The sequence below is a fragment of the Etheostoma cragini genome, chromosome 8 (genome assembly GCF_013103735.1).
Source record: "Etheostoma cragini isolate CJK2018 chromosome 8, CSU_Ecrag_1.0, whole genome shotgun sequence".
Classification (NCBI taxonomy): Eukaryota; Metazoa; Chordata; class Actinopteri; order Perciformes; family Percidae; genus Etheostoma; species Etheostoma cragini.
Window position 1 is genome coordinate 22,954,657 of NC_048414.1, and position 22,591 is coordinate 22,977,247.

General features: G+C 42.5%; 3 protein-coding genes across 5 annotated transcripts in view; all 3 read left to right on the forward strand.

The window, feature by feature from the left end:
- pla2g15 (phospholipase A2, group XV) overlaps positions 1-15,310 on the forward strand; it is a 38,618-nt gene extending 23,308 nt beyond the window's left edge. Inside the window, exons 8-9 of the mRNA XM_034879586.1 lie at positions 169-178; positions 15,276-15,310. The gene's annotated coding sequence lies outside the window, so the exon portion shown is untranslated. The remainder of the gene's footprint in view (positions 1-168; positions 179-15,275) is intronic.
- znf319b (zinc finger protein 319b) lies at positions 707-5,021 on the forward strand. Its single transcript, XM_034879582.1, has 3 exons — positions 707-1,058; positions 1,979-2,146; positions 2,228-5,021. Exons 2-3 carry the CDS (start codon positions 2,142-2,144, stop codon positions 4,092-4,094), a joined length of 1,872 nt encoding a protein of 623 aa, XP_034735473.1. The 5' UTR covers positions 707-1,058; positions 1,979-2,141; the 3' UTR covers positions 4,095-5,021.
- csnk2a2b (casein kinase 2, alpha prime polypeptide b) lies at positions 8,704-22,582 on the forward strand. 3 transcript variants are annotated; one of them, XM_034879589.1, is made up of 12 exons: positions 8,705-9,763; positions 10,254-10,365; positions 12,988-13,089; positions 13,876-13,926; positions 14,104-14,163; positions 14,340-14,423; positions 15,139-15,249; positions 15,599-15,700; positions 16,303-16,403; positions 21,052-21,200; positions 21,610-21,700; positions 22,469-22,582. In XM_034879589.1, the coding sequence occupies exons 1-11, from the start codon at positions 9,660-9,662 to the stop codon at positions 21,684-21,686; spliced, it is 1,053 nt and encodes a 350-aa protein (XP_034735480.1). In that variant the 5' UTR covers positions 8,705-9,659; the 3' UTR covers positions 21,687-21,700; positions 22,469-22,582. The 3 variants fall into 3 exon arrangements, with proteins under 3 accessions (XP_034735481.1, XP_034735480.1, XP_034735479.1); XM_034879588.1 differs by having other exon boundaries at positions 21,610-21,693; positions 22,472-22,582; XM_034879590.1 differs by lacking the exon at positions 13,876-13,926 and having other exon boundaries at positions 8,704-9,763; positions 21,610-21,693; positions 22,472-22,582.
- The last annotated feature ends 9 nt before the right edge of the window (positions 22,583-22,591 follow it).

Here is a 22,591-nt window from a genome sequence, read left to right on the forward strand (position 1 = left end):
ACGTGGATATTTTATGTTTTTTTTTCCACATGTAGTGGTCTACATGTGAATAAACATCAAACCAGGTCCAAATTAAATCCACTATACCTAGACTAATCTGGTCTACATTATCCGAGAAGCTAAAAAAAGCTTAATTCTATTAATGAAAATGCAACAAAAGGACATTTCATGGATTTATTCACATGTAAACCCTTTGGACCAGGTCCAGATCAAAAGATATTTTACCTAGACTTGTCAAATATGGACTTAATTATCCCAGAGAGGGAAAAATCTGTAGCCTCTCTAATATCTAAAAGTCTGTTTCAGACATAATTAATACCTAAATGTCTAACAAACTTTCACAACAGTAAAAGGTGCAAAAAAACGGAGGATTAAGTCGCTCAGCAATGTAAATTATTTGTAGGCTACGCGGTGTATTGAAAGCTATAATCAGTTTTAAATTTCACTTAAAAATTCCCATTAACACGCGAATAAAGCTGCGAATCGGAAACCAACTTCAGCGTTCTATACTGCATGGAAGATAACATTATTTTACATGATCGTTTTGACTTGTAATTAAACAGTAACTTACACCTTTTCCTTTATATGACAGCCGGAATAGATTTGGTGAATGAAAAAAAAAGTTTTCAGGAATGTTACATTAAAGCCATAGGCTAATACATCTGGTTCTGTGCGTGCGTGCGTGTGTTTGTGTGTGTGTTGTGAGCATGCCAATTAGCTCTTGGTTTATTCATGTTCCCGTGCGCGGGCAGGGGCTCAGAAGCTAGGCGATAGCTAGCTAGCAATTTATAACACAATGTGTAGGTTTTCGTATGCCGAGAGAATGTCCTAGGACTACAGACGCCAGAGAAATGTTTACGTAAAACGATACCGCTTATTTGTGAATTTGAGATATAATCTTTTGCCCACACGCACACTCTCTTTTTTTCGGCCCCTGGAGCCACAGCGCTCGAACAAGAGAGCATCCGAGCACCGTTTGAAGTGACCTGTTATTTGGGGGAGTAGCTAGCTAACGTCAGCTAACCTACAGTAGACTGTCATTTGACTGGACGCTCCAGGTATGTACATGCAGAATTTATCCTCGCTGTTTAAATTCACCACTCACTAACAAAGGCGTCGCTTCAGCAGTTACTACTAGCTTGGCTATTATTTCCTGTGGCTATTCCGCTAACGTTAGCTAGATATTTTCTGCGCCTCTGTGGCTGCATTAGCATGTGGCTATGCTAGCTAGCTAGCTAGCTAGTTATGCTATCCTGATTACAGTGATCTTAGCCTGGAAACGAAAAACGTTATGATGCGCAGACGCTGTTTTCCACTTTTTTTTCCTCGAGTTGTCGAGCATTTGGATTGCTGCATAGAGGCGGGTGGAACTACATTACCAGTATAATACAGATTTAAATATACGGCTTAGGGGTAATGTGTCGTGTCCAAGTGTGAATGTTCAGTGATCATCTTAGATTTCATTTTTGCGTTTACGGTGCACCTCCTGAAGTTGTTTTAATTAAATTGTACTGCATTGGGATGCTTTTGGTGATGTCAACATACCGTACATGTTGTAAGCAGGGTGTTTTACACGATTCTATGCCTTTTTAAACACGCTGTGATCAGCTCTTCTGTCAGAGTTGCTCAACGTGCAGACAGGAATAATCTGCTGTGATGTGTTGCTAGAGAGGTTGCCTGCATAGTCTGGCACCTATCTGTAATACTTACAAGTTGTTAGGTGTCAGTTTCTGCTGAGTTCATACGGACCTATAACTATTATATAAAGCTAATGTAGCAAAATTGCAATGGTAAATTTGCAATATTTCTATGCTTTTAAAAAGCCTTTTGCTACACAAATGTTTTTTTTCAGCCAGGGTGAACTGTCTATTGGATTAGTGGATGTTGGAGATGCAACATAATGCTACACTGTTGTTATTGAGTAACCCCTTTCTGCACATTGATATTTTAACATATGTTGATTCTCTCTTCCATACAGACGCCATTTGAAGGCCACAAATGAAGTGAAAGCAGGGGATTTTCTTCCATTTCTCCCCACAAGTCTGATCTCCACACAGCTGTTCTCCTCTGCACTAGCTAAGTCCTCCGTCACATCCCCTTCACCAAGCACCCTTGCCAGTTCTTCAGTTCCACTTGCTGAAATGGAGTAAGTGTTTTTCTCCTGATTTCTTAACACACTCTTAAGCCGTCAGCCTGTTATTTATATGTTCCAATCTTCTTACTGCAGTTGGGCCACGCCAGCTGCCAAGCTGAATCCCTACACCCGAGCCCGCATGACAGAGGCCTGGCAGCAGCATGCAGTTGCTCCACCTCCAGTTGTCCACACCATCCCTCCAGGAGCTGAGAATGCGTTGGGTTGTGCAGTGTATGGCATTGTCCTACAGCCAGATGCTACGTCTTTACAGCAGCAGCCACAGACCCAGCACGGACAGCACAGCCAACACAGCCAACAACACAGCGGGAGTCAGCAGCATGGAGGCGGGCAGCACAGTCAGCAGCAGCACCCCACCCAGGCCCAGCAAACCTCCCTACAGGTAGGGACCGAAGGAGGACACAAGTGTGGAGCCTGTGGACATGATATCTCCCACTTGGCCAACCCACATGAGCACCAGTGCATGGTGAATCAGGACAGGTCATTCCAGTGCACTCAGTGCATGAAGATTTTCCACCAGGCAACAGACCTGCTAGAACACCAATGTGTTCAGGTGGAGCAGAAGCCGTTTGTGTGTGGTGTGTGTAAGATGGGCTTCTCCCTACTCACCTCTTTAGCCCAGCACCACACATCCCATAACAGCACCAACCCACAGAAGTGTTCAATATGTGAAAAGACCTATCGACCCGGCTCTTCTGGGAGCGTCACACCCAACTCAAATAATCCCCAGCAGCCCAGCAGCGACGGGGCGTCAGCAAGCAGCAGCTCGTCCATTCTACCCTTTCCTTCAGCCCGAGACCGGCCGTACAAATGCTCCGTTTGCCAGAAGGGCTTCAAACACCTCTCAGAACTCACAAGGCATGAGAGGGTGCACACAGGAGAAAAGCCTTTCAAATGTGACACATGCGACAAGTCCTTCAGCCAGTCGTCGCACCTACAGCACCACCAGCGAACACACAGCAGCGAACGCCCGTTCAAGTGTGCCGTTTGTGAAAAGAGTTTTAAGCACCGCTCCCACCTCGTGCGCCACATGTATGTGCACTCCGGGGAGCACTTGTTCAAATGCAACTTATGTGAGTTGCATTTCAAAGAGTCATCGGAGCTCCTTCATCACCCCTGCCACCCGCAGGGTTCCCGACCGTTCCGCTGTGCCACGTGTGGTAAGGGTTTCAAGCGGCCGTCTGACCTTCGGCAACACGAGCGCACACACTCAGAGGAGCGCCCCTTCCACTGTGACGAGTGTCAGATGAGCTTCAAACAGCAGTACGCACTGGTGCGCCACCGACGCACACACAAAGACCCTACAGACCGGCCGTTCAAATGCAACCTGTGTGACAAGGGCTTCATGCAGCCCTCTCACCTCCTGTACCACCAGCATGTCCACGGCATGGACAACCTGTTCAAGTGCGCCTCATGCCAGAAGGAGTTTAGCCAGTCGGGAGAGCTGCTCAGGCACAAGTGTGGCGAGTCGTCCAACTCCTCGCCCGACAAGCCGTACAAATGTGACGTCTGCGGCAAAGGCTACAAGAAGGGCTCGACGTTACAGCGTCACCAAAATTCTCACTGCCAAGAGAAGCCCCTTAAGTGCTCGCTGTGTGACCGCCGCTTCCTGTCCTCGTCGGAATTTGTCCAGCACCGCTGCGACCCTTCGCGGGAAAAGCCGCTGAAGTGCCCTGATTGTGAGAAACGTTTCAAATACTCATCAGACCTGAACCGACACCGGCGCGTGCACACAGGGGAGAAACCATACAAATGCGGCCACTGCAACAAGGGTTTCAAACAGCGCGAGCACCTGACCAAACACGCGAGCACACACTCCAGAGAAGGCCAGTTCAAGTGCGTTTGGTGTGGCGAGCGTTTCAGTGACTTGGGCTCTTTGCAGGATCACACTGTGCAGCACACAGCCGATGGAGGGGGTTACCCGGTGCCCCAGTGCATATAAACCCTTAAAGACTTTTCCCCCTTGAACAGACAGTCACCTAAACTTCTGTCCCCTCATCCATCCCTTGTATTCAGCTTAACTATCTTCACATTTGTAGGACAGTCCAGGCTATTATTATTGCAATCATTACTACCAGTGATAGATCAGTTTTTGTTGCTTCACTAATGTGACCGAAGCCCTTTAGCACTGTGGCCCTGTCATTCCATAAGATCCTGAGCGTTTCTCTCTCCCTGCACTTTCCTCTTTGTTTCACCTCTTTTTCTTCTTTTACCTGACCTGTCCTCTACCCTTTTACTCAGCCCCACAATTAGACAGTTGATAGCACTAAAGATGCCACAACCACTTAAACTGACATAATTCATACTTAGGCTGCATTTGCACCAAATCAGGTGTTGAGGGAGTGGCCCATTGGTTTCTCCGTTGTGTTCCCATGGTGCTAGCATTTAGCCATGCTGCTAGTATGCCCAGTACTACAAGGGGTGATTGTCCACCTTGACAGATTTAATCAAGAAAAAACATTTACTTTCAATAACTACCCAGGATGCAAGTCAAGACCTAACATTATAGTGGGGTTTAACCTGGTGCACAAGGCCAAATTGAGTGTATACATCTGAAACATGATGTTACACTTCATTGTGTTTTGCCTGATTTGGCAGTTAAGTGATATGTCACCACAGAGTGACATCGGGTTGCTATTGTCCAAAAGATGACTTTTTCGGCATACCCTGCTTTCCCCCCCGCCGCAGCCTAAATGCACTTCCCGCATTCAAATGAATCTGAGGACTGGCGTTTTTGCTGCAGTGCCTGATTTGGTGTGAATGCAGCCTTAATCAGACAGTTGCAGAAAGAAACTGGTGCCATAATGCTTGAATGCTTAAAGTTGATCCAGCAAATATGTCCCTCCCAAATTCCTCCCCTTAGAAAAGGGGGGGGGAATTTAAATGTCCCTTTTTAATTGTGTTAAATAAGACAGACATATTTTTGTGTGTGTATTTTTTAAGGTTTACTGAATGAATCAATAGAGTTGAGTATCCACCTAAACTGACGGGGCCAAAGACTTGAAAGTCTTGACTGCTGGAGTGTCCACTAAAAGGGGACCATTTCCTTGTTTTTTCCGTTCCCCCTCTCTTTCTCCAGTGACCTCTTTTCCCTGCCCTTAAGTTACTCCCCCCTCTCATTTTTCCACTCATCTTTGCTTCCTCCTTTTCCTGTCACTGTTTAGTATCGGAAGACTGGGAAGTTTGACTAACCCCTCAAACACATGTTCTCACATTCGTTTATCTTTGGTTAGGTACAGAAACAGAAACTCCCTGTGTCCACATCACTTTTTTTAATGAAATAGCCAGTAAACTCCCTCAACGTATGTGAAGGGAAACCATGTAGGGGGGAGTTTGGGGATTTATTGTCCTATAGTGAAATACCAAAACGCCAGTATGAAGCAGCACCTGATTCCAAAGGTGTGTAGACTAACCAACCAGCTGAAGTTAACCATCATTATAGGGAAAAAACTGATGATCAATGCCAACCTCACACTCCAGTATAGACAACTATAGAAGTATATCTTTCTCACTAATATAATGGTCATATGCGTACATCAGTGCTGTTAGACTTATTTGTACTGAAAATGTCCAAGTTTGAACATTACACTTCCTCTCAGCCTGTACATACTACGGATCTGTGAGTGTACTTAGCCAGGTAAGTTAAAAATGTCAGAACTTGTCTTTCTTAAATACAATAAGTAAAAACTGTTTTCGTATTCTTGCTACTTTTTACTATGTGAACTGTTTGGACAAATGCTCTTTTGTTCTTTTTGTAGTACATGTGGTGATTGTATCAGTATGTTGCAAGGGTGTGTGTGTGCGCGCGTTTTATTCTGTCAAACGGGGAAATTTAGACATTAGAGAATAGTATTAGAAATAGTTCAGCAGACCTTCGCCACTTTTTTAATTTTTTTTTTATGTACTAATCTTACTGGTCTGTCTAAGCTGTTTTTGCAGGATGAAACCTGCACTTTGTGTTAAATATTTTCCATATTTTAAAAGAAATTTTAATACTCAGTTTTCCTGTTACATGTTGAGTTGAGCTGGTAGCAGTGTCTGTCAGAGTGGGTTTCTACCAGAGTGAATGACACCTTCCACGTCTTTGAATGCTAGGAGATTCTAGTTGTGCTTAAGAAGCCCAGCGAACAAGTTGGTTTACATGTCAGCTGTGATCGCCATGGTTCCTTTTCCTGTTCATCTGCAGAGCGGCTCCCTCTTACTGTCGAGTCATGGTTTGAGTACAGTATTGCAAACAGACAAAGGAGGCTAAGAAGATGGAAGTAACATTTTTTATTTTATTCTGGCTTGCAATTCTTTTCTTTTTCTTTTAGCCTTAAAACATGGCCATGGTGCCTCTCTGCCTATTCCTCCTCTTCTGCTTTCTGTCTCTGTCCGTCATCATCATCATCATCATCATCATCATCAGATGGTTGCTTTCATTAGCCATCATATTTTTATCTTCTGAATTTGGCGTAAGACTGAAACAACTTGGACTTTTAAATAGTTTCACATGTTTGTATTTTTTTGTATTAATCTTTAATTTGATATTAAAATCTATATTCCTCAATGGAGAGACCAGGGCCTTGGGTTGGTTTGGGATAGAGATGGCTGTATTTTTTACCACGTCTGTCAGAGTTGTACTCAAACATTTCCCAATGTAGATTTGTTCCTAATGCCAAATCACAGAAGAAACCATCTCTGCACAATGAATTTGGTAGGGTGGTCTTGTAAAAGTTGAACAATACAACACAAACACATCAGGAGTCCATACACGCAGGTTCTCATTTGCCAATTGCTGGAGGACTTTGATGATAATTGGAGCTGACACATCAGCTGTGCATAATGAAAAATAGTCACTCCAGATGCAGGACAAGGACCTCACATACTACCATATAGTGCAGACAATGCACTTAGTATGTGTTAATAAAAGTACAAGTGTACACTCAAAGCCTCAGAATAATTCCAGGCCAGTGGCAATGGTTTAGTTGCTTGTATTGGTGAGGGTGACTGTCTGGTAGTGTTTTACTCCTGTGTGTGTGTGTGTGTCATAGAGTGCTGATTAAGTATAGGTACAACATTAACAGACTTTGAGGAATATTGCAAAGTGAAAACAAGAACTGCACTTATTACATCTCAATTAATTCTGGGTTTAAAAACTCCATATCCAACACACAGTCAGGGAAAGGAGAGGAAAATCACCGGTCTAAGCACAAATGAAATAAATCCGATCTTCTGCATATTAACTGGTGTTTGGTTCAGTAGAAAAAGCCCCCCCCCCCCTTCCCTGCTACTCTTTCTTTTTTTCAGTTCCAAAACATGAACCCGTCAGACCCTGGTGTCTCTAGCTCTCTGCATGCTTGCTGTGATAGTTCCTGTGTTCTCTCCCTGCGAACTGCTCCCCCATTCCACCCAGCACTGTTCCCTCTTATAGCTTTTTCAAATTGTATTGTAGTTTATGTGAATGATGTTGGGAAAAAAAAAAGACGAAAACCTTTGTGGCGACGTACAGTATATGTACATTCATGCTAAGATTATCTGTATGTATGTAGCATTCAATTACACACAGCACTAACAAATAAAACTTTTTCATCTACAAACTTACATGAATCATGAGATTATTTAAGCAGGAAGTACACTCTTGATTCAAGAGAGTTCTTGTTGACATTTATCTTTTTTGTTTTGTTCTGAATGATGTACTATATTAATGTTGAAAAATACCAGACAGTGTCTCTGAAACAAAATGTTACAAAATGCACTGTAATTATCAGAAGGGAAATTACTCATTATGAAGGATGACCAGCCACTGTAATTGATACTGCATGTGCATAACATCAGAGTCCTTTAATGGTTAATTTAATTCTCTTTCTATGACACGGGTTTATATCATTGGGATTATTACGGATGCATTAACATGTTATGCAGCATTTTAATTTGGTCTAGTCAAGGAGATCAATTTAATTACTGCTGAGTATGTATAGTAATTCATCATGACAAAACCATCTAATATGTAGAGTATATAAAAATCTTTATAGTACAGTATATATACTTTATAATCGGTAAAGACTACCATTGTCTTACTATGGTTGTGAAATAAATGTAATAGAGTAAAAAGTACAATATTTCCCTCAGAAATGTAATGCCATCACATGGAAATACTAATGTAAAGTACAAGTTCCCAAAATTGTTTTAAGTAGTTGAGTAAATCCACTTCACGAGTATCTAGCCTACTACAGGTGATTACCTCATACGACCACTATCTGTCGGTCTCTATGTTTTAATGAAGACGACAGATGATGTCATGTTAGGCTCCATCATTAATCTTATCAAATATAATGGTATCTTTAGGTGATCATTAACAATTCGGAGTGCAGTGAAAAATATTACGGTGTCTAAACAAATTGTGCCTTTTTCTTTATGGCATCCGTATAATACTATGTTGTTCTGGGGAAACTCTTAAATAGGGATACAATCTTTGACAGAAACAAGGCCTTCAAATATTTGCTCCTGTATTAATCACATCCTCCTCACTAGGGGGCGCTGTGTCCGGGCTGCTCAGTCAAAATCCCGTTATTCCTCATGTTCACCCGGGCAGCCAGAGGCTTCACATCCGGGCGGCTCTATCGCTCCTCTTCAATCCAGTCGCAATCCGCTTCCCTTCCCTGCGCTCTTGACCGGGGAGGTGTGTGGCTGCAGAAGAAACTTCCGAATCCCGGACCCTCCGTTGGTGTCTGGTACCCGGGCCCCTGAGGCGCTGCTCCCCCGCACAGCTGGTCGCACATGACGCGGGCTCCGCCGATGGTGGTGCACGGCGCCGAGCGCTCACAGTCGGTGCGACATCTCCGTGCTGAAGTAGCAACGCTGGCTAACGTTAGCTAACAACATCAATCTCTCTGCTGCTCCACCCCCCATTCCCTCCGGTCGGCCCCGGTACCGATCCGTCACATCAACAGTTGATTGATAGCTAACACTAGAACACCGAGTGCACCCCCCTCCTCGACCGTCCTTCGGCTATAGCGTAAAAAGCCCACCGGTTACCTCCCCTAACGATTCGGATCTAGGGCCCGCAACGACAGTTGGAGTTTTAACCCGTGATATTCAGATCACCAACCCCCTTTCCTCTTCCACTGTGGCCTTTTAGGGGTCCGTTTCCTCTCTACCTCAACATCCCTATGCCTCCCGCCCCTTTGTGTAGCTAACGTCAGCTGCGACTCGGATCAGCCCCCCTTCCGAGCCCCACTGACATCGGCTCTGCTGCTTCTGACAATCCGACCAAGGAGCGCTGCTTGGTGGGCACGTCATTGCATCGAACCGCAGCGGACAACTACTGTTCCCTCCCTCCCTTTTCTCTCAGTCCGGCTGCACATGGAAGTTGCTGGCTGACCTATTCCAAATTACACCCACAAAGTCTGCAAATCCAGTTAGCGGTTTACCCCAGACCCCGCCCCCTCCAGTTGGTCCGTGATCCCCCGACCCCAGCAGATCTCCGTGACAAACGCCCCACTGCGCCCGAGCCACGGGTCTCGTCATGCCGGGTCCGGTGGCCGGTAGCAAGTCCCGTGTGTACGCAGACGTCAATACGCTGAAGAGCCGGGAGTACTGGGATTACGAGGCCCACGTACCCAACTGGAAGTGAGGACATTTCTGTTCAGGTTGCTCTAATTGCATGCATGTCATGTCTGACCACAGTGGTCTCTGTTTGCATGTGTTGAAGAAGAAGAAGGAACGTGTGGCAGATGGGTGTCTATTATCATCATCATCATCATCATCATCATCATCATCATTATTATTATTATTATTATTATTATTATTATTATTATTATACTACATCTAGCTGTGAGGGTATGAAGACACTATAATAGTGCAGTCTCCCAGTCATTGCCCTGCTGCTTTGCACTGTCTTGGCACTTTCCTCCCCCTTTACCTCCATCTATGTCCCCATGTCTGTTGACTTGAATAACATCTGTCTAAAGATCATAACCAGAAATTTCTTCATTCCCCAAGGCTGGGCTTTATCGCAGTGACAAGAACACTTAGCAACACCTCTTACACTGACTTCTTTGCATGCTGACGCAAAAAAATTCTCACTCAAACTGCACTGTTTCTCGGTCTGCCCCTATAGCAACCAGGAGGACTACCAGCTGGTTCGTAAACTGGGCAGAGGGAAGTACAGTGAAGTGTTCGAGGCCATTAACATCACCAACAATGAGAAGGTGGTGGTCAAGATCCTGAAGGTGGGCAGTTAGATCTCCTAAAACTAAATTCTGAATGGCAATGTCCTGGCTGAGTGTGGGGTTTAGAGGCCTCCACTTGAAATTGAATAAAATATATAAATGTCACTGCAATATGGGGCATGGCAGTACTGATTATATTTTTGAATAAATAACTAATTGTTTGGTCTATAATGTCAGGACACAGTGACGCATTTCTATCACAATTTCCTAGAGCCCTAAGTGATGTCTTTAAAATCCAAATATATTTAATTTAATATAATTCAGTACAAGGAAAAGCAGTGCATTCTCACATTTAAGAACCTACGGCCATCACATGTTCTGCTTGAGAAATTACCTGAACAAAGAATTGACCATCAAAATAGTTTAATAGCAGTTTAATTTTCTGTAGATGGACTAATCCTTGCAGAGGTTAGTCCATAATGCAAATAATTTTTACTTGCAGCCCTGTAACCCAGTGGGAAAATTAAAAAGTTAGTGTTGAGCTTCTGCCCAGTCTGCCTGTCAAATATTTATAGATTCATTTATGGATTTATTGATCAATTAGTCATTTTTCTGTCCTCCATAATGAACACAGTAAAGCTTTCTGTCGATGCAAAGAACACCATTGTTGTAAATCACAATCATATATTTAATAATGGATTCTACAGAGAAATCAATAATACATAAATAAATAAATTAGTCCATTATTGTTTTGCCTCATTCTGAAGCATTGAATAAAATGACTTGATCTCAGACTTCGTGCTGAATCAGCATCCGTTGAGCTGTTTCACCAGAGGTTAAATGTCTTTAAAGGCGCTCTAAGTGATTTCACGCGTGTTTTAGGATACATTTGTTGTCACAGTCAGCAAATATCTCCTCACTATCCGCGAGCTGCCTGTCCCCAGAACACACTGTAAAAAACATCTTACGTTATGCGAGCTAGGGGCAAGCTAGTCTCGTTATGTTTGAAAATACTTTGAATACATGAACAAGAAGTAACGTCACCCAACATCGCTTAGAGCATCTTTAATAAAAGTAAGACGGGTAATGTTTGGAGCTTGTGTCATGGTGTCATGTGTTTTCAGAAACACATCTGAGTTTACTGTCCAGCTGTAATTTGACAAGGTTATGACTACCGCCCTATTCTCGTTTTGCCCTCTTCCAAAGCTCCCTGGAGGAGGGTCTGGCTACCCCACATAGAATTCAGGGATGGGAGGAAAACCTGCAACAGCATGTGAAAAAATGACAACGTTTTCTAGGCCAAAAAGAACGTCAATCTTGCAGTAAAAAAATCGACGCCGTTAAAATGGGTTTGTGTTAACACCGTTAACGCGTTTAACTGACCGCACTAAATCAAACACATCCAAGGCTGTCACTTGAATGGTGTTTTGAGCTAATGTTAGCAGTCAAACAACCACAGATAGCGACTTCTGTTATTGTCTGTAATGAGAAAAGTTTATTAGTTCATGGATTTCACAGATTTCAGTAAGGAATGTTTTGCCGTAAACCGTTTAAATCTGAGCCTGTGCTACTCACATCTGCACTCGACCAGAGCCGGTCTGACTCAACTGTCATCAGGTATGACACGATATGCTGTTAACCTTTTTAAATCTGAGCATATGTGACTCAAATCTACACTCTCCTCACATTAGGCAGTGACAAGTTCTAGGCAACAGAGAAAATAGGCTCAGATGGAACTTGTTTTGGTGGAACATGTGTACGTTCAAATGTTGCTTTAGTCGTGCAAGAGAAAACTCAGATTGGACAGATAGTCTGGCTATCTGTCTGGATTTACCCTGCAGAGATCTGAGAAAAGGTTAACCATAGTCCTCAGAAATCCACCGTTTTAAATTATCAGTTTGAATTCCAACACAAAGGAAGCCCAAGGCAACAGATATCCGGCTTAAATGAGTGAAATCCGGGGGATTTTCCGGTGGCAACAGAGCACTCTCCATATTTGCCTGGCCCAGCTGATGTTGTATAATTGTCCTTGTGTATTGTCGTTTTAGTTGTCTAAATTTGTTTAGTCCATATCGATGTCCAGTTCAAATGTCTGTCCTGATGTGCTGTAACCATGTTTTATGTTTCTGCAGAGCAGGAACCTGCTTAAAGCCAGTTTTTACACTGAGTCAGGCCCGTTTTACATTGTAATGTATTGTTACTTTTAACTTTACTGTAGATTGAATGAAGGAATGAATGAATGAAATCCCGGATATAATAATAAAGGATATAGACTACTACCACCCCAACTTCTATGTGTCACTCAGTGCTACGTCACACGTATTGATGCTCTGATTGGTTGTAGGTCTACCTAATTGCATCCAGAGACATTTTGGTCTGCGCCGTTGAAAATGGAAAAATAAACTGAGAGGTTCGAGAGTAATACGCATATGCAAATAAGTTTGGCAATGCCAGGGTAGCCAGTGTCAAATTATCAGTCATTTAAATGTGAAACAAAAAGATTGACAGAGTGGAATGGAGCAGCGACACGACATGCAGAGTCAGCAGGCTCAAGAATAGGAGTCAGAAATAGCACATGGACATCTCTTGATATACTTCTTTTCTTCTTCTGTCTTGTCCCCAAAGACATCACTTTTAAATCACCGTCTTTGTTTGCCTTGCTTGTTTCTCTTCTGGAGTTAGCCGGTCAAGAAGAAGAAGATCAAGCGAGAGATCAAGATCCTGGAGAACCTGCGAGGGGGAACCAACATCATCCGACTAGTGGACACAGTCAAAGACCCAGTGGTAGGCTCGCTAATGGTGTCTGTCCTTTTTTTTTTTTTTTTAAGTAAGTTAACAATTACTCAATTTAAAATATGTAAACCGCACTGCATGGGACTGACTGGGATCATTCTTTTATGTGTAAAGTTAACTTGAGGATATAACTACGCATCACATCTTAAAGGGGGGGGGGAGAGAGACTCCCAACTCCAGTGCTCCTTGATATCTGCCTGGATTAACTACATACCCACAAACTATAAAATAAGACAACAGAAAGTTGTACAGGTGGTTAGAAAAGTAATATTATATCAGTTTTTGGACAGTTAGCTTGAACTCAATCTGCAAAGACTGGCAATCAAGCATGATGATTTTACTATATGTCAAATTGGGGTCCAATTCACTTCCACCAAGTTATTGGTTTTGATGTTTCATCGGGTGAAATTGACCCGTTTTCCTATATCAATGTTCTTTTTAACTACTCAATTGTAAATATCCCAAACAACATGATTGATTACACACAATGCTCTTTGGCAAGTACAAATTTCTACTTTCATTAATTTTGGGGTGTCTTATTCAATTTTATAGGTAAAAAAAAAAAATTGAAGTGGACACAAAAGGGTTGATTTTCAATTTTGACAGAAAGATAACACATGAGCTAAGACCACGCCGTGGGGTTTTGTCAAACCTGGTGGTTAATCAGGCGACTGAATCGACAAGCTATATGCTGCTCTGTTTTTATTCTTGTTTTTGACTGATTTTATCTCACTGCCAATCCCCGTCCCCCTCTGTGTCTCTGTGGTGGCTGTACAGTCCAGAACTCCAGCGCTTGTCTTTGAATGCATCAATAACACAGACTTCAAGGTACAATGATCACCTCTCTTCTGCATGCTTCTGGGGGGGGTGTGCTTTCTGCTTTCTGCTACCACTGTTTGATCACGCGTCAGTGTCCTAATCATAAGCGGGCATCAAAAGCTTTTCCCTTGAACTAAATTTCAAATGTGAGGCTGAAATCCTGATCAAACTTTGTTTTCCCTGCAGGAGTTGTACCAGAAGTTGACAGATTACGATATCAGATTCTACATGTATGAACTACTGAAGGTGAGACGGTTTATTTTTATTTAATTTTTGTATGTTGAATTTAATAAAATAGACATTTTCCTACTTAGTCTCAATTTCCGCAAGGTTCATGGGAATTCAAAAGACGTGTACACATATTTATATCTTTGTCTGCTCTGATGTGACTTGTGTGTGTTACGTGTGAATGTGTCTGCCAGGCTCTGGACTACTGTCACAGTATGGGAATCATGCACCGTGACGTCAAACCCCACAATGTGATGATCGACCACCAATTGAGAAAGGTAGGTGGATCACCCAATATAGTCTGTTTCTGATTTTGTTCACACTCCCACACACAGAACATTATTTCAGCCTGCGATTTCAGCCTCTCTCTCGCTGTTTATTTTCTCTCTGGCTCTTCAATCCTTCCATTTCTCTCTCTTTTATACTCTTCCCACATTTAAAAATAAGTTTATTGTTGGTTGGAGTACATTCGGAGTGAGATCCTCAAAATAACAGCAGATGTAATTTCAATAAACGTTTTCGATTAACCGCTACAACACAATTCCATCTGTGTCCAATTCATAAAATTTTTTCTAGATTCTGATCTTCTGAAAAAAAAAAAAGCAATCTGGTCACAAATAAGCACTAGCTGTGATGGCAGAACGGCCAAAGGAAAGAGCGCCACCTATAGAAAGTTGGTCAATTAAGAAAGAAGAAGAAAGCCAATTAAGGTCTGTAGCCATAACCGTTGTCTGACACTACAAGCGCCAGTGGGCGTGCCTCTTGCTAGGACTGTAGCTAATGGCTATTGTAGTTTTTTTTTTTAAAGACCAGAGATGGTTACATTGGCCAAGACAGCATATTACACTTCCTACATTGGCCAGCCGGGGGCAGCAGGTTAAAACAGATGTGAATTAATCCCATAGAATATTTACCTCACACACAGGTTATAATAGGTTACACCTATTCAGTGTTCACTGTGAAGTTCAATGAGGATAAATTGTGTTTTCATAGCTACGCCTCATAGATTGGGGTTTGGCAGAGTTCTACCACCCATCCCAGGAGTACAACGTCAGAGTGGCCTCTCGGTACTTCAAAGGCCCCGAACTCCTGGTGGACTACCAGGTAACACGCACACACCACACCACACCACACACACACACACACACACACACACACACACACACACACACACACACACCACACCACACCACACCACACCACACCACACCACACACACACACACACACACACACACGCAGAACCAGCTCGCAAAAATCCCCTTAATATACTTAACTTTACTTTACTTTTGGTATCACTCTCACATTTACACACAAAGACAGACACACAACATGTACATTTTGTACAACGTTGACTGTCACACACCTTTGAGAAAATGTTGTCAGCACACATGGATAATTCTGATGTCTGTGTCTCATCATCGGCAGTGCTGTTTGATGATTTTGTGTTTCAGATGTATGATTACAGTCTTGACATGTGGAGCTTGGGCTGTATGCTGGCCAGTATGATATTTCAGAAAGAGCCCTTCTTCCACGGACAAGACAACTATGACCAGGTGCGTCTGACGCGAACGTGAAGCTCCTACACACCATTGAAAGCCACTGAAGGTTTATGTCAAGAGGAGGCAGATAAGTCACGGTCATTGATTGCTAATTTTATAAATGCATAACTGAAAAACACAAGAAAAAAGATCAAAACTTCTGCTGGCTTGCTTCTCAGCACATACAGAGCTTCCTGTGTCTATGTTAGACACAATGTCCCGAACATGTAATGGAGACAAACTGTATTTGTATCCTAAGCCCTTTATCGGATGCTGTCTGTGGTGCCTCACTCTCAAGTGTCAACTGTAGTTAACAGGAAGAGGGCTCTGCCATTCAGCACAAACAGAACTTGTTCTTTGAGAGTTTCTCACAAAAGAGTGGAAGGTGTGAAAAATGGAAAGAGGGAAAACAAATGCAGGTTGATGAGGGAGAAGAAAGGTAAACAAGTGAAACTAACTAACAAAATAGATTTAACATGGAGATTTAACAATTGTCTTGACATTTGCAAATAGTTGATGACTATATGAATCAGCCATAATGTGACAAAGATTTGTTTCATATTTCAAAGTGGTCCACAGAGTTTGAACCCCAGTGTGTTGTGTGTTTTTTTTTTTAGTTGGTGCGAATTGCTAAGGTCCTGGGGACAGACGAGCTGTTTGGCTATTTGCGTAAATACCACATTGAACTGGACCCACGCTTCAAAGACCTGCTGGGACAGTAAGTCCACTCTCACTTTGCCTCCGGGGTTCCCATCACACTCCACTTCTACTGTCATACAGTAGCTGCTCTGGAGCCGAATGTAGCGTAGAAGCTAAATCAGAATACATGCGAAAAATGTCCCGAGGGGCAGCCAAGTAACTTGGTGCGAATCCTAAAAGAGCATCTGCACTGCTAACGTCCTTGACAAGTCGATTAATTTAATTTTTTTTTTGTGAAATATTTTCAGTGCTGCATATGCCCTCCCCTGACTTGAACTCAACCCCAAAAATAATTGTCAGGAAATCATTTAACACCCCTTTGATATAAAAAGACTCATAACAGGACATTTGAAATTATCCTTAAAGGGTAATTGTTAAAGGAGAATTCAGGCCAATTTTTACAGGAATCTTGAAATTAAAAAAACGACCCAAATTGTTACGGTCAACACAGATTATCTGCAGTTTTAGAGTGCCTTTGTGCCTCTTAACAGACACAAAATGCAATTAAAATGTCTGTGCAACATGAACAGGGCCCTTATGTGACAACAAGATGCATTTTCAACTCACTAGTGGGATTGGCAATAGCAATTTGGGGGATGTTTTAATGTTTAAAGAAAGGATGTTACTCTTTAAAAGAAGAAAAAAGGTCACGCCCACACCGTTTGAAGAAAAGTTTTTCTTTTAAAAACTTTTAATCTTTAATGTGTTGCGATGGTACAGACCAAATTTGGAAATCCATTGGATGAAATCTCTAGGAGGAGTTATTTAAAGTATAGCACCTTGACTTTTAGGTCTACTTCCAGTTGCCAATAGGTGGCGTTATGACTTTGTGCCAATATCTGCCTTTATACAGTGAGGAAAATAAGAATTTGAACACACTGCTATTTTCCAAGTTCTCCCACTTAGAATTGATGGAGGGGTCTGAAATTGTCGTCGTAGGTGCACTTCCACTGTGAGAGACATAATCTAAAAAGAAAAATACAGAAATCACAATGTATGATTTTTTAAAACTATTTATTTATGTGAAACGGCTCCAAAAATGTATTTGAACACCTGAGAAAATCAACGTTAATATTTGGTACAGTAGCCTTTGTTTGCAATTACAGAGGTCAAACGTTTCCTGTAGTTTTTCACCAGGTTTGCACACACTGCAGAAGGGATTTTGGTCCACTCCTCCACACAGATCTTCTCTAGATCAGTCAGGTTTCTGGGCTGTCGCTGAGAAACACAGAGTTTGAGCTCCCTCCAAAGATTCTCTATTGGGTTTAGGTCTGGAGACTGGCTAGGCCACACCAGAACCTTGATATGTTTATTACAGAGCCACTCCTTGGTTATCCTGGCTGTGTGCTTCGGGTCATTGTCATGTTGGAAGACCCAGCCTCGACCCATCTTCAATGCTCTAACTGAGGGAAGGAGGTTGTTTGCCAAAATCTCCCAATACATGGCCCGGTCATCCTCTCCTTAATAAGGTGCAGTCGCCCTTTCCCATGTGCAGAAAAACACCCCTAAATAATGTGCCTACCACCCCCGTGCTTCACAGTAGGGATGGTGTTCTTGGGATGGTACTCATCATTCTTCTTCCTCCAAACACGGTTAGTGTAATTATGACCAAAAAGTTCTATTTTCATCTCATCTGATCACATGACTTTCTCCCATGACTCCTCTGGATCATCCAAATGGTCATTGGCAAACTTAAGACGGGCCTTGACATGTGCTGGTTTAAGCAGGGGAACTCTCCGTGCCATGCATGATTTCAAACCATGACGTCTTAGTGTATTACCAACAGTAACCTTGGAAACGGTTGTCCCAGCTCTTTCCGTGCCAATCACCAGCTCCTCCCGTGTAGTTCTTGGCTGATTTCTCACCTTTCTTAGGATCATTGAGACCCCATGAGGTAAGATCTTAAATAGCGCCTCCGTCCGAGGGAGATTGACTGTCATGTTTAGCTTTTTCCATTTTCTAATGATTGCTCCAACAGTGGATCTTTTTTTCACCAAGCTGCTTGGCAATATCCCCGTAGCCCTTTCCAGCCCTGTGGAGGTGTACAATTTTGTCTCTAGTGTCTTTGGACAGCTCTTTGGTCTTGGCCATGTTAGTAGTTGGATTCTTACTGAATGAATGGGGGGGGGACAGTTGTCTTTATGAAGCTAACAACCTCAAACAGGTGCATCTAATTTAGGATAATAAATGAAATGGAGGTGGACAATTTGTAGGCAGACTAACAGGTCTTTGAGGGCCAGAATTCTAGCTGATAGACAGGTGTTCAAATACTTATTTGCAGCTGTACCATACAAATAAATAGTTTTAAAAAATCATACACTGTGATTTCTGGATTTTTCTTTTTAGATTATGTCTCTTACTGTGGAAATGCATCTACAATGACAATTTCAGAACCCTCCATGATTTCTAAGTGGGAGAACTTGCAAAATAGCAGGATGTTCAAAAACGTATTTTCCTCACTGTATGTGTTGTACAGTGTTGGAGTCTTATGAATCCTAAAAGGTTTCGAGCCGATTGGACGATATACACTCAAGTTAAACCTACATGGCAAAAACGCACAAAATGGCCGCCACGCCACAGCCATGCCCTATGAGGAAAGGTCTTTCTTTTAATAAATTTTAATCTTTAACGTCTTTGGCACAGACCAAATTCAAAGTTGATCGGATGAAATCTCTAGGAGGAGTTTGTTAAAGTACAACATGGCTAAAATCACACTAATTTTGAACTTTCAATTCAAAATGGCAGACCTCCTGTTGGGTTTAGGGTATGGCTCCGATGAGTTTTTATGTTTGTCTTGACATTCTAGCACCCCCTACATTTTTTACTTTGTAGGGGGTGCTAGGTTTATTGCTTGGGGTGGGTGAGAGGGTGAGAGTATGACAGTGAGAGATTTGTAGTTGATAAGAAGGATTTTGAACTGGATTCTTTGTTGGATGGGGAACCAGTGGAGGTCTAGGAGGACTGGATGGATGTGGTCTTTGGTGCAGGAGTGAGATAGTTTTTGAGCAATTTGGTGGGTGTGCCTTACAGAATGCTGTTGCAGTTGTCCAGTCTTGATGTGATCAATGCGTGGATGAGAAGGCAAGGGAGCGACGAAGGCAAGCAACGATCTTAAGGTAGAAGAACGCAGATTTTTGTAATGGGGTTGATGTGGTACCTGAAGGAGAGGGTTTGGTCAAAGATAACATGAGGTTGCTGATTGTTTGTGGAAGCACAGGGAGAAATTTCGGATGAGCGTTTTTTGGGCTGATGATGAGAATTTCAGATATGTCGCTGTTGAGTTTGAGGTAGTTGCATCCGTGCTTTAATTTCTGCAAGGCGGTTTGTGAGGGTGGAGTAGGTGCAGCAGTGATGGATTTGATGGAGATGTAGAGCTGGTTGTCATCAGTAGGGATGCAGTGGTTAACCCTCATGTTGTCGGGTCAAATTGACCCGTTTCTCTATAGCAATGTTCTTTTAATAACCTAAAATAACATGATTGATTCCATACAACGCCTTTTGACAAGTACAAATCTCTACTTTCATTATTTTTCGGAGCCGTAATACATTTTATAGCATTTCAATAACAAATTGAAGTGGTTTTGAAATAGTATTGAGTTATCAAAGTGTTGATAAAATGGACAAAAACATAAGAGAAAGTTAAAAACATTGATTAAAAAGTATCAACAAAATTCTTGCTATTCAATTTTGACAGGAAGACAACACAAGGGTTAATGCTAATGGCAGCGTTACAGTTAACAGCTGACGTGTCAGGAGCCGATGTTTGCACGTTCACAGTGAGTGCACTGGCGATAACGTTTGTAGGAGGCAAAACTTCTTCACCCCCTATTGGACATACGACTGCAAAATGATCACTCCATTGCATTTCGTCCACGGTAACATGCTGTGAATCACCCTGTGACAGGTGTATCATGAGTGTTCATATGATTTCATACATTAGCAGTGAAATTAATTGATTCATAAAACCGTGATTATTCGTCATACATTCTTCAGACTCTAATTGTATCAACAAAATCTATAGTCGTTGTATCCGTAGTTGTCAGTGGAAATGGAGTCATTGGTGGGGTATGATGTGACCAAGTTGGAGCGGGTAGAGGATGAAGAGTAGGGGACCCAGCACTGCACCTTGGAGGACTCCCTGTGGGACTAGAGCAGGATTTGTTGATGCTTATGAAGTGGTGGGAGTAGGAAAGGTATGATTTGAACCAGGCGAGGGCAGTCACAGACTCTGAAAGGTACTGTCGAGTTTTCTTCCTCATGAAAAACATCCTTGAAGCCTAACGCACCTTTTGAATGCAATTCCCTCCTGATAAAACACGTTGATATTGTTCACGTCCATGTTCATATCAGATAGCTATTTTTCTTCTTCTATATGTTACATTTTTTAGTGCTTTTTTTTGCCACCGACTGTTGACCAGTAGATCAGTGCGAGACTGCAGAAATGTGCATCCCCTTCACCAATGTGCTCCTTGGCATACACATGGGTCCTCTTTCTGCATACTGGTAACCACTAATCAAAACATTGCTCTCTAGCACCACAGGTGGTCAAAAACTGCACAGTGTGCCTTTCAGTTCTGTGTTGCTGCTTTGTCAATAGAAAAGGCCTCTGCGGCTTCTTTCGCTCACAGCTCAGCTGTTGTAATAGATGTGTGCGTGTCTGCCTGCAGGCAGAGCAGGAAGCGCTGGGAACAGTTTGTACAGACAGAGAACCAGCACTTGGTGAGTCCTGAAGCCCTGGACCTGCTGGACAAGCTGCTACGCTATGACCACCAACAGAGACTGACTGCCACAGAGGCCATGGAGCACCCCTACTTCTGTAAGCATGACACACACACACACAAACACAAAGTTCACATAGTTCACAGAGCTCACACAGGCAACACACATTGGGATGCAGTGAGATTGACATACTTGCTGAACTGAAGTCTGGTTGTAGTTTGGAGTGTAAAGTCAACACTAAATACTACGTTGCTGTGGCAAATTATATCACTAGTGAATACAGCGTAACATCACATGTGTTGGTTGTGAATACTGAGCGTTCACGTCAGTATCATCATGAATGTAAACACGCAGGAAGTGTGTAACATTTGGTTCTACCATTATTTTATCATTCCTTCATAATAACATGTCTACTGCCCATTTAGAGTCTCTTTTAAATGCTAACTCTAACTAGCATTAACTGAAGTTTATAGGGAATTCTGAAGTGTTCCACTCTCCTCCTACAGACCCAGTGATAAAGGAGCAGTCTCTGTCAAATTCTGACAACAACATGGTATCCAGTGGCAACAGTACAGCACGATGAAACACAGGTAAACACTTGCTGCTCACTGTGTATGTGGATTTAGATTTAGACTTTTTTTAAAGATACAAAAGTTCAACATAATTTACATGATAAGAAAATTTCACAATATACAGGTGGTAGGTGGTATCTGTCTCACACACGCTTCCTTCGAGTATGCATGGATTGTTTTACGACAGGTCAGCTACCGTAAGTCAGTTTTATGGCAACAAGTAAACAGGAGAGCTGCCCTTTTTTGTTTTGTTTTTGCGAAAAAGTACAATAATGTTTAGTTCTACATGAATTTGGTTTATATTCCTTGGTTAATACATCATATAATTAAATAAACATGAAATGTGCAGAATGTTTTTGACACTGTTTTAGCTTTTCTGGGTTAGAACGCAGCTCAAAATAGGCTACCGAAAAGAAAAAAATATGAAGTATCTGCACTTGAGTGAAAATGGTTACAGAGCAGCTTCTCTCCCATAGCACATAATAAGTTGTGGTGGATGAAAGGGTCGGATTCACAGCTTGCACGCTGGAAAGAGGGGTTTGAGTCCCAACAAAAATTTAATTTTACTCGTAGTTAACGTAGATATATTTATAGTTGACGGAGAATTAAGGCAGAGTTGCCGACAGATAACCGCTCACTTTGGCAGCTTCTCAATGGACAACAAGTGCTGCTCGCTTGCCACTGTCCTGGCACTTGACACAGACTTGCCACTGAGGTGCCAGTGCCACTCTGAAGATGGCGGTCCTGCAGCTTTTTTCTCCTCATGCTGTCTCTTGTGTTCTCTTTCTCTCTGCAGACTTGGAAGAAGAAGTTTGTTACCTCAGCTTTGTACCCAGTTGTGACAGTAACTTTGACAAGTGTACAGTGACAATGGAACAAAGTAACTCTGACCAGTTACACACTGACAGATAAGGCA